This window comes from Recurvomyces mirabilis (assembly GCF_035927965.1).
Source record: "Recurvomyces mirabilis strain CCFEE 5264 chromosome Unknown scaffold_7, whole genome shotgun sequence".
Taxonomy (NCBI): Eukaryota; Fungi; Ascomycota; class Dothideomycetes; order Mycosphaerellales; family Teratosphaeriaceae; genus Recurvomyces; species Recurvomyces mirabilis.
In genome coordinates this window covers 346,745-364,310 of record NW_027041941.1, presented here as the reverse complement: position 1 = coordinate 364,310, position 17,566 = coordinate 346,745, and the positions used below count along the sequence as shown (strand labels likewise).

At 54.2% G+C, this 17,566-nt stretch overlaps 6 protein-coding genes across 6 annotated transcripts; 4 read left to right on the top strand and 2 right to left on the bottom strand.

The window, feature by feature from the left end:
• Positions 1–163: 163 nt before the first annotated feature.
• LTS14_003337 (uncharacterized protein) lies at positions 164–724 on the top strand (the record flags this gene model as incomplete). The annotated part of the gene is made up of 1 exon (XM_064836042.1): positions 164–724. One exon carries the CDS (start codon positions 164–166, stop codon positions 722–724), a length of 561 nt encoding a protein of 186 aa, XP_064696251.1.
• A 40-nt stretch (positions 725–764) lies between these two features.
• LTS14_003336 (uncharacterized protein) lies at positions 765–2,220 on the bottom strand (the record flags this gene model as incomplete). The annotated part of the gene is made up of 2 exons (XM_064836041.1): positions 765–1,550; positions 1,825–2,220. 2 exons carry the CDS (start codon positions 2,218–2,220, stop codon positions 765–767), a joined length of 1,182 nt encoding a protein of 393 aa, XP_064696250.1.
• Positions 2,221–2,799: 579 nt separating this feature from the next.
• On the top strand, positions 2,800–4,204 carry LTS14_003335 (uncharacterized protein; the record flags this gene model as incomplete). Its single annotated transcript, XM_064836040.1, has 2 exons — positions 2,800–3,333; positions 3,383–4,204. The coding sequence occupies 2 exons, from the start codon at positions 2,800–2,802 to the stop codon at positions 4,202–4,204; spliced, it is 1,356 nt and encodes a 451-aa protein (XP_064696249.1).
• A 151-nt stretch (positions 4,205–4,355) lies between these two features.
• On the top strand, positions 4,356–6,316 carry LTS14_003334 (uncharacterized protein; the record flags this gene model as incomplete). Its single annotated transcript, XM_064836039.1, has 2 exons — positions 4,356–4,523; positions 4,763–6,316. 2 exons carry the CDS (start codon positions 4,356–4,358, stop codon positions 6,314–6,316), a joined length of 1,722 nt encoding a protein of 573 aa, XP_064696248.1.
• Positions 6,317–7,251: 935 nt separating this feature from the next.
• On the top strand, positions 7,252–9,648 carry SEC6 (SNARE-binding exocyst subunit S6; the record flags this gene model as incomplete). The annotated part of the gene is made up of 1 exon (XM_064836038.1): positions 7,252–9,648. One exon carries the CDS (start codon positions 7,252–7,254, stop codon positions 9,646–9,648), a length of 2,397 nt encoding a protein of 798 aa, XP_064696247.1.
• Positions 9,649–10,214: 566 nt separating this feature from the next.
• Positions 10,215–16,280, bottom strand: DCK1 (Deoxycytidine kinase 1; the record flags this gene model as incomplete). Its single annotated transcript, XM_064836037.1, has 1 exon — positions 10,215–16,280. The coding sequence occupies one exon, from the start codon at positions 16,278–16,280 to the stop codon at positions 10,215–10,217; it is 6,066 nt and encodes a 2,021-aa protein (XP_064696246.1).
• Positions 16,281–17,566: the final 1,286 nt, after the last annotated feature.

The following is a 17,566-nucleotide window of genomic DNA, read 5'->3' as shown; positions in this document are numbered from 1 at the left end:
CTTCGAGTACGGACCCAAGCTGATTCAAGCAACGAGTATAAGAGTCTTTGGTCTCTACCAACCTCCGGTCCCCTCACCGTTCGTTGGACGACGGAGAAGAAGTCCACTATTGGAGACAACCCCAGAGATCCTTGGTCCGATACGTTCGGGAAATTGAGACAGAATGATCGACCTGAACAACAAACAATGGCATCGCGATTCCTCCCACAGCAAATTCCTCATCTCCACGCAAAAAGCCCTCCTAGACCACTCGTTCATCAATACCGCCTTCGCCACCAAAGAAATGTTCTGGGCCAAACCCCTGAATTCCGAAGACCTATCCCTCATGCTGGATAACTCGGTCACAGCTGCAATCTACGAAATCACCCCCTCGATTCATCCCGCAACAAGCATAGACGAACCCTCCACACCACGCGAGGGTTCACCTGCACTGGAAGCTCAACAAATGTACAAGCAGATAGGAATGGCACGGTTGATGACCGACCACGTCACCTTCGCTTACCTCTCAGACGTCTATATTGCGCCTGAGCATCGGGGACTTGGGCTAGCGAAATGGCTGATAGGCTGTATCAAGGAGCTAGTTGGCATGCATCCCGCTCTGAGAAGACTCATGCTGTTCACTGGGGAGGAGAAGTTGCAGGCCTTTTATGAGAGAGAGCTAGGGGTGTATGTTATGGCGGAACGGGAGAGTACGATTGTTATGAGCTCGAATCATTTTTCATGATGAGGAGAGATATGTGTAGTTACTTATAATCGCCGCCGCCTTATTCGGCTGGTGGGAAGTCTAGCACTCTTGTTCCGTTTCGCCACTTCGCTCGTAGATCTTCTAGCTGGTGCTGAGTCACGCGGCGTATGAGGACCATGATGTCTTTGCCTGCTTTCCACGATGCATGCTCGAGTACCTCTGCAAGATCCTCCTCCCAGGCGCCGCTGAGGCCGAGTGGACCACCGTAGACACTATTTGGCTTCGACCATTTGAACATATAGCACGAAGTGGCCGGAGCTGGATGGTCGAAGAAGCTCGCGGACTCAGCGGATATGTCGATCTTGTGAAGGTGGGCTTTGGGTACACGGCTGTCGCTTGATTCGGAACTGCTTGTGGCAGTAGACACTTTCGGGTCCATATCTTGCTGAAAGTGAGGATGTATATAGTGCTGAAGAGTCCTCGTGATGCTGTGTTCGTCGAAGGCGCCGGACGGAAGAGAGATGAAACCTCTGTCTTCGTAGCCTTTTACCAACTTCAGATGTTGGCCAGGAACGGATCGGCTGGAAACAAAGTGAGTCAGGCTGACCTCCGAGGTTGCTGGAGAAGTGGACGGGATGTAAAGCGCACTGGCAGCTTTGTCGAGTGCATCAGGCGACGAGCCGTTAGACTGCTCAGGTGAGAAGATGTAGGCCTCGTGTCTGTGTTCGAAATTATTTTGGAAGTTAGGTCCCATTGAAAGTTGTTCAGCCACGGGCGTAGCGTATTTGAAGTAGCCAGCGTGATGGTCCGAGTATGGAGGCGGCTGTCCAGCCATGGCGATACGATTTTGTCGACACGATTTTGGCTGCTAGAGCTGTATATGAGATTGGACTGTCGAAAACGACGGCGCTATACCTCTGGAATGGGTGTGGGAAGGCAAGCGTCCCAATTATCCTGGGCAATGTGCATGAAGCCAGATGACTCATCCTTCGACTCCCAGAAAACGGTCGGGCAGTGCAGGTTGCAAAAAAGGTGTCTGAAAACCGACCTATGTTGTCACATACTCATACATATGGACTTCCTTAGAAATCTGTCACTCTTCCATTATAACTCCAATCACCAGCAGGCCCCCACCTGACAGGCTCATTCTTCGGCCCTCCAACCTCACCAGTCTTCGGATTCGTGTCGCCCTCAAACTCCGGCGCAGCGCCTCTTCTCACATTCGGATGTAGCTCCTCTCCGTCTCCTTTCGCCACGAGTCGCGCCCGTTCACGAAGTTGCTCTAGCATTTTGTCTGTGTCTGACTTTGACGACCGTGCATTGAGTAGGCTGTCTTCCGCCTCTGATTGTGCTTGCTTCACTGTCACATCTGGAGCGGTTCGAGGGGTGCTGAAGGCGCCGGTCGATTCAGCTTGGAGCTTGTCGAAGATCTCCTGCTCTTCCTTTGGTAGTCGTGGAGGTGAAGGTCCTGTTGACCACGCTGATCTGGCAGCTGGGATAGCGGTGAAGGTGCGGCGGGAAAAGCCGGTGCGCATCGTGCGCATCATCGTCCTAGTTGTTTGCATTGTGAGAGGATCGTAGAGGATACAGACGATTGGAATGGGGACTGCTGGTCATTGGGGTAGATGGAGGACATATATCTGTGGCGTTAGAGGCGAAGAGGCGAGATCGGCGCCACTGATGAGCTCGGACCACGTCACGGCATACTCAACTTCATTTCAGCGTGCTGTATCTATGGCCGTGGACTCTGTTGGGTTGTCATCGTTGTCGTGAGATGTCAAGGCGTAAGACCATGTGCCTGATATGAGTAGCAAGAGACGGATAGGAGCATGATGTGAAGTAGAGGATCGGGTCAGTGATATGGCATGTCGGCACGACGCAACGCAGGTAGGACAATCAGCACCTGGTCATGAATGATCGAACACAGTCTCTGTCCTTTGTTTGCTATATGCTCAGAGCAGTAGGTGAAGTCGACATGGTTGCTCCTTCCTTCACTTCGCTTGGTCATGATACTCAGTGGAAGGTGCAATCACCTCTTAGATTGATATAAGGTCATGTTCGCCCTCACCGACTGTCACTTCTTGGTAGCGATAGATCTTTGAATACATCTGAAAATGCTCACCTTCAACACCACGCTGCTCAACCACTTGCTCGATCTGGCAAGCACGACCAACCCTCCACCTAACCTTTGTGACTCCAACCTCGCGCTCTTCGTCATCGCTGGGCTGCTCACCATTACGACAGGGAGCATTCTCTGCACTACTCCGCCCACTCCAGAACACAAACGCAATCGCGGTCTCCTCCAGTACATCTGGGCTGTAAGCGCCATCACGCTCGCTTTGGGGCAGCAAGCTCTTCACCCTCTCGAGCTGAGAGTGTTTGTGCTCCCGCCACCAGTTCTACTTCTGAGCGCTGCCATTGAGATGCTGGCCTTTCTGCGGACCTTTCTGGCCCATCTACACACGATACCCGCCACGATCCTCGCCAAGCGAACGATCTTCTGGAAGCTGCTCCACATCAGCAGAGGCACCTACGAAGCAGCAGTACGCAATCTGCATGCAGTGCATGGTGGCATTGTTCAAGTCGGGCCTCGCGAATACAATATCGGCAATTCGACATATTTTGATCGATGCGCGCAATTGGAGCAGGTAGGCTATAGCGATTTGCCAATCCTGATCTCCACTGACATGGCTTCAGATCAGACCGTCGCCCGCCGATTCTGACTCGATTGTGTCGGAGAAAATTTCAGTGCTCGTAGCTCAAGCCCTGAGCATGGCGAACATCTTTTCGTACGAACGTGCGATCGAACGATGTAATGCGAAGCTCATCCACACCCTCAACCACTACGCGGCAAATGGTGACAGCGTCAAAATTTCCGATCTCCTGACAAGCTATGTCTTTGATGTCATGTTTGTGACAACGACAGGTCAACCCGCTGGTTTCCTAGACCAGCCGACCAATACTGCTAAGCTCATGGCAGCCATGAGAACGTGGAAGTTCTATTCAGTACTATATGGCGCATACTTCCGCTTCCACCCCTTCATCGACAAGGTTGCGAAGATAGCGATTAACCCTAACGAGGCGTTGTCACTTGTGCTCGAACGACTCCCAGATCTCAGGGACGCTACCGGTGGAGTGGTAGCCTATGTGAGGGACTACATCGACGCTGAGGATGAAGACGAAATCCGTCAGCTGCTCATTGCGACTGCGGCACTCATCACCAGCGCTTCTGACCCTCTCATCACACATCTCCTGACAACGCTCTACCACGTATATCGGACACGTGAAGTACTGCAGGCAGTGCGCAACGAGATCGTCGCCGCTCGCATCTATCAGCCTCCGCGGCTCAAGTATATACTCAAGAAGAGGGACGACTTGCTATTGCTTCATGCAGTGCTGAAGGAGACCCTTCGACTACACCCAATCTATACAGCTGATTTCATTGCACCCGAGGGCGGTGTCATGATCGGCGACAAGCTCGTACAAGCAGATGTAAGTCCTATTGTTCTCTGCCATTGATCATTGAGGCTGTGCCAGAGAGCTACTGTTTCAGAAGCTGCGAGCTTGCGACCGAGCTTTCTTGTGAAGCTTTCCACGTCACTTCACGCTCTTCCTCCCTTTCTCCTCCTCACACGACCAGAGCAGCATGATGGAAAAACAATTCAACACAATGCAACAGGCACTAATACCATCGAACTCGCAGTGCACGATCTGTCTGCAGCCTTCAGTCGCACATCAAGATGCCAATATCTTCGGTTCAGATCCGCACATGTTCAGTCCTGACCGGTGGATGCAAGACCCTGGTGTGGTCGGGCCAATGAAGAGTCATCTTCTCGCTGTGAGTCCGCAACCACCTCCATTTTTCACGCTTCTACCACCCTTGCTATTGTTACCATTGTCGCTATTGTTCAAGGCAGAGCTCGAGCCATCTTCGAGGATAGATAAAGTCTTTCCTTTGCCCTCGAACTTCTCCGAAACAACTCTCCTTCTTACATCAATCTTCACACTCCAATTCCAACACCACAACCACAACCACAACCAAGTCCTCTCTCACACAGGTCACTGACCCACAATTAGTTCGGTGCCGGCACCCATAGTCATCAACACGAAGATCTACATTACGCCCTCATCGTGAAGCTCCTCGTCCAGATACTACCAAATATCGATCTCGACATGGCTGCCACTATGCTTCCCTGCAACGCAATGCCTACCATCGGCGACATCCGTCAACACCTCGTCATCAAAGTCAACCTTCCAAAGACCTCCATCATCAGGCCTCCTACCACTCCTCTCCGTGCGACTGCTCCAGCGTTCGCACCGGACACCACTACAGGCCCAGAATTGCCACCTAGCTTGACATTCAGCAATGCTGCGAAATACATTTCCAGCCTCACTCTTGGTAGAATCTTCACGCCCTTCCAAGTCGCTGAGCTCGCTGCATCTATCGAACCAGGCAATCAATCACCTACCCTGAGTGCCGCATCTACAGCAGAATCAGAATCAGGTGTCTCGGCCGAAGACAGAGCCGAGTTGGCACGTCTGCTTGGCGACAACGCGACTAGGCGACTGCTCGAGAAATTCGATTCGGGCCAACCACTCACAGCTCGACCAGCCGTTCGAACTTGGATCATGCGGCATAAGCCTAGTCGTTCGCAAGCCCATGAGCTCATCGAGCGTGTGTGGGTTGGCCGACTTGACCACAAGACCGACCCAAAGACCAACCGCATGTGGATCAAGCTGAAGCGAGATACTGCGCCCATCGATAGCCCGCTTCAAGCCTCTCGCAACACGAAAGTCATCAGCAAGGCTGTGTCATCTACATCCCGCTCACAAACTGTCACCCACTCAGTCTGGGGCGCTTTCGCCAGTGACGAGAGCGCCAAGCGCGCAGTCGCTAAGGCCGAAGGCGATGCCATTGCCGCCGATCCTGAGCGTGCCGCAGCCCAGCGCAAGGAGTCCGCAGATGTCCTCGCCGAGAAGAAGGAGGCCAACAAAGAAGCTCCGAGCACCAAGTTCACTACCGTCTTCAAGCAGACGTCTTTCAAGGAGACTACTGATGGCAAGCTTGGTGGCCCTCGCAAGCTCATCGACAAAGTCGTCGAGAGTGACGGCAACGATGAGACTTCATCCGCTACGGACAGCACCGAGGCTTCCATCACCGACGACGCTGGCGGCATCGCCCTCCCAGCCAAGGCCAAGCCGGCCTTCATCCCTCCTCATTTGCGCAAGCGTGCTGTCGCTGCTGAGACCACGATTACTGAGACCGCCGCCGCTCCAGCTTTCAAGCCCTATCACTCCGTCACACCTCCTACCACTCAAGACCCCACACGAAACGCACCAGCCAAGGCGTCTAGTGCTCTCTTGTACGTCCCTCCGCAGGTTCGCGGTCGCTCGGTCACCAAGCATGACAGCCCTGCTGCTTCTCCGGCACACTCGCCGTCCGAGACTGCGCACTCTCCACCTCCAATGGTCTTTAAGCAGCGTGGCTCGCCCTCGCCAACTACCTCACCGTCCAAGCGTCCTGCTCGCTCAGTCACGCCGCCTTATCTCCGTAAGCGCTCTGTCAGCCCACCCCAAGTCGCTCAGGTGATCGAGTGGGTCGCTGCTAGGCTGCCAATGCCCTTTGCCTAGGCAATGTGCGACATGGTTGGGCACGAGGACACGTACGAGAGATGTAGGATGCGAATGATATGACAGATTGATGACAGCATTTGAGCGGTTTGGATGGCGTTAAGAGTGTCTGGGCGATACCCGCAGCTGCTCACAAGGTTGAGCTAAACTGCAACATATTTTTGGCGATTGTTTTCTCGGATAGTCTGCTGCGATGCGACATCGCCATGGGCGCTGCTGCAGGCACTGGCGCCGGCTTTGTGGGTGGGAGATATGGTGTGGTATGACATGGGGCTTCATATCAGACTGCCGGTTATGGTGTGTGCGTATTGTGGCGTTGTTGCTTGTTGTAATTAGCTTACCTGATGAGATCGAGAATGCTGTGCGAAAAATAGATCCCTCCAAGTTCTTCATTCCCAAGTATTGCAATGCCATCTCACTGCCCATGTAAAGTCATACCCCTCCCTCAAACATCCCCCCCAACCCTCCTCTCCACCCACCACCCCTTATCCGGTCGCCTCAACTCCCGCATCTCCGCCGAAGTCAACCTCTGATCCACCTCCTGCACATCCACCAATTCCTTCACCGCGAAGATCTGACCCGCCGTGTCGGGCGTAACGGGGTGGTAGACGGTGCGGAGTCGTTTGTGGAGACCTAATGCTGCGAGGACGCCGGCTGTGCGTTTCGGAAGGCCGATGGCGGAGCGGAGGAGTGTGATGCGGAAGTAGCGTTGGGCGGTGGTGGACATAGTTGCTGTGGTGATTGTGTAGCTTGTGTTGAGAGAGTGTATTAGTATATTGTGGAAATGTTTACGATTGGTACAGTAAATATGGTCAAGTTCAAAGCCACCGTCCACTCCCGCACCTCCGCTTCACCACACCAACGACAACATCCAATGCGCCCACCACGCCCCGTCCACCAGCGGCACTGATACCTCAACTTACCTCACCACAATCATGTCATCCACCCTCCCCCTCTCCCTTCCACCCTCTCACGCCGCCCTCTCCACCCTCCTCAAATCTCCCGACGACCTCCAGAACCTCCTCTCCCTCAAAACCGACCTCCTCCGCAAGAAATCCGCCGTTGACACTCATCTCAAAACCTCCCTCTCCGCCCAACTCCTCACCACCACCTCCGGCATGACCCTCCTCCAAACCAGCACCAAGACCGTCCAAGCCATCAAGGAAGAAATGCAGAAGATCGACCGTCTATGCGCGGAACAACAGGGTATGATCCGTGATTTTCCCGAGATCAACCGCATGAGTGTGCTGCAGAGGAATTTCGGGGCGGTGGAGGGGATGAGGGGACATGTGGTGGGGTTTCGGGAGAGGTTGGAGGAGGTTGAGGCGGGGTTGAGGGAGGATGAGGGGGATTTGGAGGTTCAGGAGCATCTTTTGGTGGTGCATGAGGGGTTGAGTGCGTTGAGAGAGGTTAGGGAGGAGGCTATGGAGCAGGTTCGTGGTAGCGATGGGGCGGAGGGGGAAAGTGGGATGGAGTTGATTGAGAATCTGGTTGTGGATCCCGAGACGGGGGCGACGTTGGGGGAGTACTTTAGGCGGTTGGAGGAGGTGGTCGGATGGTTCGACGAGCATGTTTTCTCTGCTTGTGGGAATTTGATTGCGCTGGTGCAGGCGGGGTGTAATGGTTTGGTTGTCCGGCTTGGGTTGGTGATTGAGGAGGAAGAGGGCCGGGATAGGCGGGTCAAGGCTTTACGGGAGGCGCAGAAGGAGTTTGGGGGTGTGGCGAAACGGTTCGCGAGTATGCGGGTGCAGCAGAGGGAGGTGAGGGGGTATAAGGACAGACTACTGCAGGCTGTCAGGGCGAGCGCGGAGGTGCAGTTTGAGGGTACGAAAGCTGCTTTCGACGAGGATCCGGATCGATTGGAGAAGAGCTGTCGTTGGTTCTTCAACGATCTGAATACCGTCAAACTCGGCCTCGTTGATCTGCTACCGAAGAAATGGAAGATCTTCCGCACGTATACACGGATCTACCACCAACTCATGCACGATTTCCTCCTCCAGCGCCTCGACGATCCGCAGTTGACGCCGGCGCACATGCTGGCTATACTGAACTGGGCCCCGAAATATCACGAGAAAGTTCGCCGTTTGGGCGTGGACACGGATTCCCTGGTTCCATCAATTATAGACGACCGCGAACCGGAACTCGTCCGTGAGTACCGCTCTCTTATCATGAAAGCGGTGGAGGAATGGATGGATAGAATGGCTCGCGCCGACTCTCGCTCCTTTTCTGCTCGAGACGAAACTTCTCTCGATCAAGACGCCGAGGGGTGTCTCCACACTAAGAGTCTTGGCGATATGTGGACGATGCTGCGCGAACAGCTAGCGGTTGCGCAGGCGAGTGGGAGAGCGGACGTGGTAGAAGGGGTCGTGGACGCCATGATCCGTGCCTTGAAACTCCGGCAGAAAATGTGGGAGGGACTTGTAGACGGGGAGTTCAAGAAGATCAGCGAACAAGCCTCCATACCCGGTGCTGCGCCGAGCGAAATCGAAGGGTTGTCAGCATATCAAGACTGGCTAGTCGCAATCGCCAACGATCAAATCACCAACATCGACGACGACCCCACGGCCGAAATCCCCACGACTTCCTTCCTCACCCACTTCAAAGCCGACTTTGAACCCCTCGTCTCTCCCTCCTACCCCGTAACCATCGCACCAGAACTGGAAAGTCTGACGAATGCGTATATCGACCTCGCATCGCATTGTATGCACCTCTTCGCCTCCCTCCTCTTCACAACCGACTTCCGCACAGTCGTCCGCACGGGCTTCTTCACACCGGCATGGTATTCCGCGGCTGGGACGCAAGGCGCAATGAAACAGATCACCACGACCTTCAACGATTACTTACAGGGTGAGAACCCAGTTTCCCTCGTCCTGCACCCTTCACTCCGAGAGATCTTACTGGAGGAACTAAGCAACGCCTTACTCCTCTCCTACCTCAGCGCCCCCCTCCTCCGCCCGCCCCCACCCGGCGGCATCAAATTCCGGCGTCAAGACCCTTTCACCGATCTCATCCGCCAAGACATTTTGACGGTCTTCGCCTTCTTCCAAAATTACCCTGATACTTTCCCCTTGGTCAAGGATAAATGGCGCGCTGTCAACGCTTTTGAATCCCTGATCTCGACTCCTAAAGTGGCGGAGGGAGGTGGTTCAGGAGTTGTGGAGGCTTTTGTCGGGGTGAAGCAAGGTTGGTGGGACGTTCAGCTTGGATGGGTCGAGGCGGTTTTGAGGTGTCGGGATGATTTTGAGAGGGGAATGGTTTCGGGGGTTAAGGGAGCGGCTGGCGGGGTGGAGGTGGAGAGGGGGTTGGAGACTGTGCTTGGGCGGGTGAGGTGAGGGGGGGGAGATGGGTTTTGGTGGGGATTTGTGGATTTCCAGTGAGCTTCGTATAGGTTAGGTCGGGTTTTAGCGAGCGAGGTGTTCATGGCGTTGCTTGTCAAGTGCTTGGGATATAGCCTCGGACGAACGAGGTTCGAAAGTCGTGAGGTTACACACACACTTATCTCAAGCCTATCCTATCATTACCACGACTTTTGCTCGTCCTTGCCAGGCACTCTGCTCGTGACCTCCATACCGCGCCTGCACTCCATTTTTTTCGTCAGTCGGAAAAGTAACGTGTGACGTTGTAAATCATGATATAATGAAATAAGGTTCTTCGATGCCACAAGCATACACATGCATTATGCCGATAGTAAAGTACAAGATACAGAGTCAAAGAACCAGACACGCAATGCAAGAGGAACATACTGTCAAACATCCTGGGGTATCAGCCGACCGTCCCAATCCAACCAGTACAACAAACAATCCAACGCATAAGCGCCTCGCTCCTTCTCGAAATCCAGCAGAATATATAAACACAACCCCAGTAGACCCACCCGACTGGGCCTCAAAGGATAATCCACTCACCCAACATACTCCCCCGTAGCAGTAACCTCAGGTGCCGCCGAATTCCGCATGAAACTCAGCCTTTCCTTCAACTGCGCAGTGCTCATAGCAGAATAACCCGTCGAAGCCTGCGAGAGCGTGGGCCGGTAAGTCTCCACGCCACTACTATGAGTAACAGGGACCGTAGGCCTGACTGCCGTAGCGGTGTCCTTGGCTTCAGCCTCGAGAGCTCGATCCCGGAGTTTGTCCTCGCTGCTGCGGAAGAAGCTCAGACGACGCGGAAGGGATTGGTCACGGAGACGACTGCGGGAACGTGTTCGGGTATGGGAGGTCCCGTTCGTGTCGCCGTTCGTTTGCTGTTGACCGCGAGAGGAGGAGTTCCGGCGGAGCCAGGGGATTGATCGTCTTCTGCCTTGTCGTGGCTGCTCTTCTGCGTTCTGCTGCTCGGTAGCTGCTCGGTCGACTTGGGAAGCTCCGCTGACGGCCTGAACATCTACTTCTCTCCTCGCGTGACGTTCGCTGATGATGCTGGCGCGTGGGCTTGGCTCGGCCATCAGACCAGCGCTCTGTGGGAATAAGATCGCGAGCTCATGTCCAAACGTCGCTTCGAATCTCGGCACGAGCTCGGCTTTCGTGGCGAGGAAAGCAGATCGGTTGTACAGCCCCAGGCAGCGTCGGATAGCAAGCGCGTGGTCGAGCAGAGCGACCTTTAGCGCATTCTGCATCGGGCTCAGCATTGTCTCCTCAGCCTCGTTTTCGAGCGCTTCAGGGTCCATTTCTCCGGAGGCGGTCTCTGCCAATGCTTCCGAAGCAGGTAATAGATTTCTATACCGCGCGACGCTGCCTTCACTCGTCGGATCCACAGACAGCAGGATCGTGTCAGAGAGCTGGCTCATAGCTCCTTCGTCCTCTCCACTACTGATTCTTCGCTCAAGTGAAAGCAGCTCCTGCGTCTTACGCGTCGTGCGTTCGATAGCCGCTTCGATGGGGTCAAGGACAAGGGTCTCCGTCTGGACAATCTCGCTTCTTCGTAGGATAGTCGGGAAAGGCTCGAGGGTAGTGTAGACAGTCTTCTCGACCTGCTGCTCGGTGACAGGAACATCGACGGCCAATTGTCTTGTCGTCTGAGCAAACTTCTGTGGGTTGGAGAGGAGAGCGTGCTCGCGCGCAGCCGGAGATACCTTCGTGCGTTGGTAGACGGTATGATTGAGATCCTTGTTCGGGCTGACGGCGAAGACTTGGAGGTACTGTCCCTCAGACTCCGCGTCAGTGATCGAGCGCACAATCTGCGCTGAAGGATGGAGCTGACGAAGACGGTCTTCGAAGCTGGCGAGTCGCTCAGTCGAGTGGCCTTCGAAAATGAACTGTTTGTCCCGCAGAGTGACAGGAAATCCGAGACCTTTGTACACCACACGAAAGTAGCGAGCATTTGGCCGATCGCCCTTCGCAATGCGTTCATGTATACTCGCCATAGCCCTCTGACTCCTCGCGAGCTTGGAGAAGTCAAAGACATTGCTTTCGTACTGCACCGCGAGTTCCTTGTACGCCTGCAAAGCACGCTGCCACGACTGGCCTCGCTCAAAAGCAAGACACATATCGAAGAACAAGGCCTCTTTGCGCTCGAAAGCCGTCTGAGCAGGCCACTTTGGCTCAGTCATCTCTTGTAGCGGAGCCAGAGGATCCCATTCATACCTTTCCGCGTGCAGTTTCAGCGCCAGCCCAGCTTCGGTGTGATTGCCTGCCTTGGCTTGGAGATCGGCAAGCTGGTGCACATAACGGATATATGCTTCGTCACTCTGCACATCCTTCAAGAATTCCATCAGCCGCAAAGTGTCCATAATGCGGCTCGAGTCGTTCATCGCGTTGCCTTGGTGGACACTTGCTAGCATGCCCAACAGATTCTCGATCCGCTCGAACATCTCCATCACAGCATGATACAAGCCTTCCTCCTCGGTCTCATGCAGAGGCTTGAACAGCTCCAGCATCTCAGAGATGAAGGTCTTTTGCAGATACGACTCAGCCAAAGGCCGCTGCCGTCCCAGCTTGTCAAGGCAGTCGATCATCGCTGTCTGGACAACCGCCAAATCCTGGTCGATCTCCCACGTACTGATGATCATCGTCCTCAAGACCTCAATCGCCACGCTCCTCAGACTCGCGTGTACACTCAGACACAACTCCACAATAGGCGCGATAAGCTCAGGCACAAACTGCACTTGATACCCACCCAAGCTCTCAATCCCATGAAGTTTCCGACTATCCTCATCAGTCTCCCACCCAATAGCCGTCCAAGTCCTCCGCAACAAATTCGCCCCAAGCTCCCGCACATCCCCAGCAATCTTCCAAATAGCCCTCCGCTTCTGTTCGGGAAATGTCTCCATGGCCAGAGCCGGAGACCTCACAGCCACGAACAAAGTATCGAAGAAAGCGCGCCAGATCTCGGTGTCGAACTCCATAGCTTCTTCCACGTCCGGCGCGAAGTTATCCGGTAGAGTGTCCATTAGGACCTCGGAGATCCTCTCGAGAGCAGTCATGCCGAAGCGATGATGACTGATATGCAGACTCAGCCAGCTTTGCGGAAAAGGCTCGCTGCCGAGGACACTCTGTCCGACCTTCAGAGCTTGCATCAGCACACCAGGAATATCGATCTGGCTAGCGTCGAAGTACAGTCTCCTCTGCGTCGTCAGCGCGGCAGCCAACAAAGCAGATAGTTCCAACATAGCCTCATCGACGACAATATCGCCCTTGGTCTGCCTGCTGGGGAAAGGGAACGAAGTCGGGAAGAGCATGGTGAACGTCCTCTTCGGCAAGCGCTCCACCTTCTGCAGCGCGAGGTACGATTCCACCATCTTGGGCACATACTGACAGCTCTCCTCCCCGAGCTCCTCCATCTGCGACGCCACGACCGAGCAGCATAATCGCACCTGATCCCGCCATTGATCCGTGACCACGGCTTCCCGACCATCACTCCCGTTGCCCCAGTACGGCGCCAACCAGCGGAAAGTATTCGCGATCAGACCCGTCCTGACCTCCGTCGGCTTGAAGACCTCAATATGACTCAGATTGATGATCAATATCAACCTGTACAGTACCATCTTGCCTTGGGCATGCGCGCACGCATCGAGTAAATTCGTGGCGATCTCCAGGATCTCGGCGGGCTTCATAAGCGCGTCGAGGCAGGGGAGCCAGGTGTGGAAATGTTGGACTACCAGGGTTTGGGTGCCGAGGAGTATGGGCATGGGGTTGCGCATTAGAGCCATGAGCTGGACGAAGAGGTTCTGGAGGTCGTGCACGAAATCTGGGTGTCGAGGTTGTAGATGGTCGCCGTTCGTATGTGTGGTGGAGGGTGGTTCTTGTGCGGTGGCGATGATAAGACGAAGCATCTGATCTCCTACTTTAAGCGTCGCGCGTAACTTCCGCGACGACTCTGGATCGAGAGGATTGGTCAGGAGTCGTTGATAGGCGCGTGTCAGACAGCGGCTGGCGTAGGTCCAACCATGGCGAGTGTGGGCGTAGTCTTCGATGACGTTGTGGAGGTTGAAGCGACGGTCGCGGGCAATACCCAGTACCGTGACAAAGTTCTGAAAGATCAGATCTTCGTAGGCTTCGCTTTGCGCGTACTCGTTTAGAATCTCGAAGAGCGCAGCGAAGACTTCGCTGAGCAACTTGACAATCTCGATGTCTGGTACAAAGGCGAAACGCTCCAATAGCTCAATCAGCTTGGCACCGTATAGATTGCGCCATTCCAGTAGGCCTAGAAGTGTCGGATCTTGCGAGTATTCTGTGCTGCACAGATATGTTCGCAAGGAGACCACGGCGGCGTTCTGCACCGTCGCGTCATTCTTGTTGTGCCAAGGTGGCAGAGCAAGATATGCGCCTTTGCCGCCGATGATGCTGCTAGAGTACTCATCGTAGACGTAGAGCGCAACAGAGTGATCACCATCTCTCACAAAGGCGTCGTACTCCCACAACGGGACCCAAGAAAGCGCAAAGGGAAAGTTCGGCGAGTCGGCGATACTCATCACGATATGACTTCCAGGCACATCTTCAGTCGGGATCGCAAGTCGAATCGTCTGGTTCCAACCTTCGCCTCTCTCGACACCGGTCGTTCGCCATGCCGTATGGCCCTGATGATTGGCTGCAGTAAAGATGCAGTCCTCGATGCGCTCGCCATCTGCTCTCCGCACTTCGAGTGTAAGCTGTAGATTCGCGAGGTTCGAAGAGCAGCGTTGGCTGAGCGGTACATTGCCGAACTTCGAATGCGCCAGATGTGCTTGGCGTGGAATGACAGGCTCGGTGAGTGTAAGGTAAATATCGCTGCGCTTGTGAGTCGGTACACCAGAAAAGCCAATCTTCTCAGTCATGTAGACATTGTGGAGTAGTGTTGGTGTGTTGCGCATGAGCGTATCCAGATCCGATGATGCGAAAGCGGTGGCGAAGACATCAAACCGTTTCACCTGCTTCACAGGTGCGAAGCTCCCAGTAGGACTGCGGACCAGTTCCCGGACAACTTCAATCCAATCCTCACTTTCGTCGCTCTTGTCTTCTGTGGGTGCAGCAGGTTGCCACATCGCTACTCGCGTCTCCACTTCAGATTGGTTGCGAGCAAGCTTTCCGATATCAATGGCACCCACGCCAATCGTCCGCTTCACCATATGCGATTGGCTCGATCCTGAATTCTCGGACGAAGGACCATTCGAGCCTGCCGTCTCCGAGTAGCTCGACATCGCAGTGTCCGGACGTACTTCAGAAGTGCTTCTACTATGACCGTCCTTCTTCCTCTGGCTGCCGAAAACACTACGACCACGTCTCATGCTACCGCGCTTCTGTCCATCCTTCGAGCTCGCTATGGACATCGAAGAATGGTGGCCCTGAGTAGCCTGTCCAGTCAAGTTCTGCCGTGCTGGCTCGTCCTTCAGAAGCTTGAAAACGATATACAGGGAGCTCGCATCACTGCCAAGGCCGATATCTGTCGCGCTGAGGTTGACGAACAAGCTCTTCGATTGATCCTCAGGGCTCTGCCCGCCTTCGGGCATAGGCACGGAGACTGCGAAGTTCTCGCTCAACGGCCTGGGCTTTTCTCCAAAGTCCTTGCTGCAAATATATACCTGGAGAGTCGCTGGTTGTTCGTACTCACACACAATGTTCCGGACATCCACCAAGACGTGGAACAGCATGTGTTTGTCTGCTGTAGGCTTCGGCGGTCGATCCAGTATGCTCATGTTAGCCTGCAGCTTCGTCATTTCGATCACGGAGTCGTCCGCGGTCAGAATCCGGCCCTTCTCAGTCGCACTTCGCACAATGACCTCGTCGCTGAGCATCTTATTACCTGCCACCAGATCCCAAACAGTGTCTTCTCGTAGCGCATTCAACTCCTTCATGGTCATGACATCGTGCATCAGCTGCTTCCTGCTAATATCCAAGCGTCTGATGAGCTCCTGCACTCTTTCCAGCTGACTGTAGCCTCTCGCCAATACGAGCTCATGCAGCCGCGCATCGTGCCATTCGCGCAAGCAGGAAGCAATCTCATCAACCAATGGTTCCTCGGCAGACTGGCCCGTCTCATCACCGACGCGCAGTGTGGGCACTGGCGCAGGAGGCCTCGGTGCATTGGGATCGCGTGGGAGAGGCTCGTCGGGTATCAGTCTCGTGGGTGTCTTCCTCGTGACATCGTGCGCGCTCCTCTTCCTGCTCAAAGCTCTGCTCAGCCGCCGTGCATATTGTGTCTGGCTCTTCCGCTTGATCTCGCGCCCTTCCTCTGTCTCTTCCGCTGCTTCTATCGAAGCGCTAGTCATGTGACCGTTCAGCTTCTCATCATCCATCACCTCTCGCACCTCGACACAATTCCTGGGGAATGTGCCAGTGAAGACTCGTGCATCGAGTTGCTCGCCGCTTGCGCTGGTGAGACCGGCCAGCAAGGAGGGAAAGCCCACGAGATAGCCACGGTACCAGTCGCCATATTTGCCTCCTTGTTCGATGATGTATAGGCAGTCTCCAACTTGTAGCGGAAGGTCGTCAGATTGTGTGGCCTTGAAAGGGTGGACGCAGATCGCAAAGGCTACCGAGGGTAATGGTTTCCATGGCATGATGGCGGTGTCGATATCAAGCCAGGAGGTATTGTATGCTCGACCGTGTCGCCAGTAATGAGTATCGTGATGGCTTCGGTGATTTCAATTATTGCCGGATGTACAGCTGAATAAAGTACAAGCTACAGGATACACCAAAGGCGCTCGCTATCCAGAATCTCAGTGAATGCAGAATATCATATCCGCGAAGTCAATATACAGAACGTTACACTGCAAGAAACGCCACGAAATACACAACACGCTATGAGTACAAGCAAGCAGCACAAACGATGTGGTGGGAGAGGGTGTCGCGCAGGGGAAGTTGCTACCGAAGTGTGTGCTACGGCATTACTCGAATGAGCACAGCGCACAGATCTCACCTAGTTCTTGCGCAGCCAATCATGGTAGAAAGGTACCTTTTACACGCTTCGGCGCCCTCTCACTTCCGAGGTATCCTGCATGAAGGATAGTCCGCCATCACCTACGGTAGTGCTGCGGTATGTCTCACTGCCATGCACTTGAATCTGTTCTGGAAAGACCGACATATGACCATCTGCTCCACTGACGACGCTGGTATGAGACATCCCCAGCTGAACTTTTTGGTTGTCACGTTACCGAGCTTCTTGTCATTAGACTTTCGGACTTCGTGAACAGGGCGTTCACGCACTTGCAGAAAAGAAACATTTTCGCCTGTTTGTGGTTAGACTGGGAGTATTGAGGAATAAGATGCCTGAGCCTCATTTCGCATAGACAGGCAAGACGTGGCGTTAGGTAGGCAAGTGACCATTGCTTCGGAGCTATGTACTTTTTAACTTGTCCATAGAACTCTTCATGGCGACTGTAAAGAATGTTTCTCGTGGACCTGACACAGGCCCCATTTGCTGCTCTGCTGGCCGCAATCCGAATGTCATGTTGTCGATGTGCCAAGTGGAGTATGTCTCCTCGTCGTGCCAGTAGGCTGAGCAAGTACAGAGGACAAGGAGCCTGTGAACTGAGAGGTCGACATCAAATATTGTACCTGCCTTGTTGAGTTGTGCTTGCGCCAGCCTTGGTACTCAAGTATGAGGAATCAAGGCTTTCTCTTCGCAGTGCAGAACAAGGCGCAGTGGGTTTATTGCTATCAAGCCAAGCCTCTCTCTCGCAAATCGTTCCACAGCATTAGAGACACCTCAAATGTCCAAGCCTCGGCATTGACAGCAATCGCATCCATGCCCAGCGTGAGTACGGTGGTACACGTAAATCAAATTGATTGCTGGTGGCAGTGCAAGACAGAAAACATCTAGAAGTGTCTCTGCTCATCTGCACCC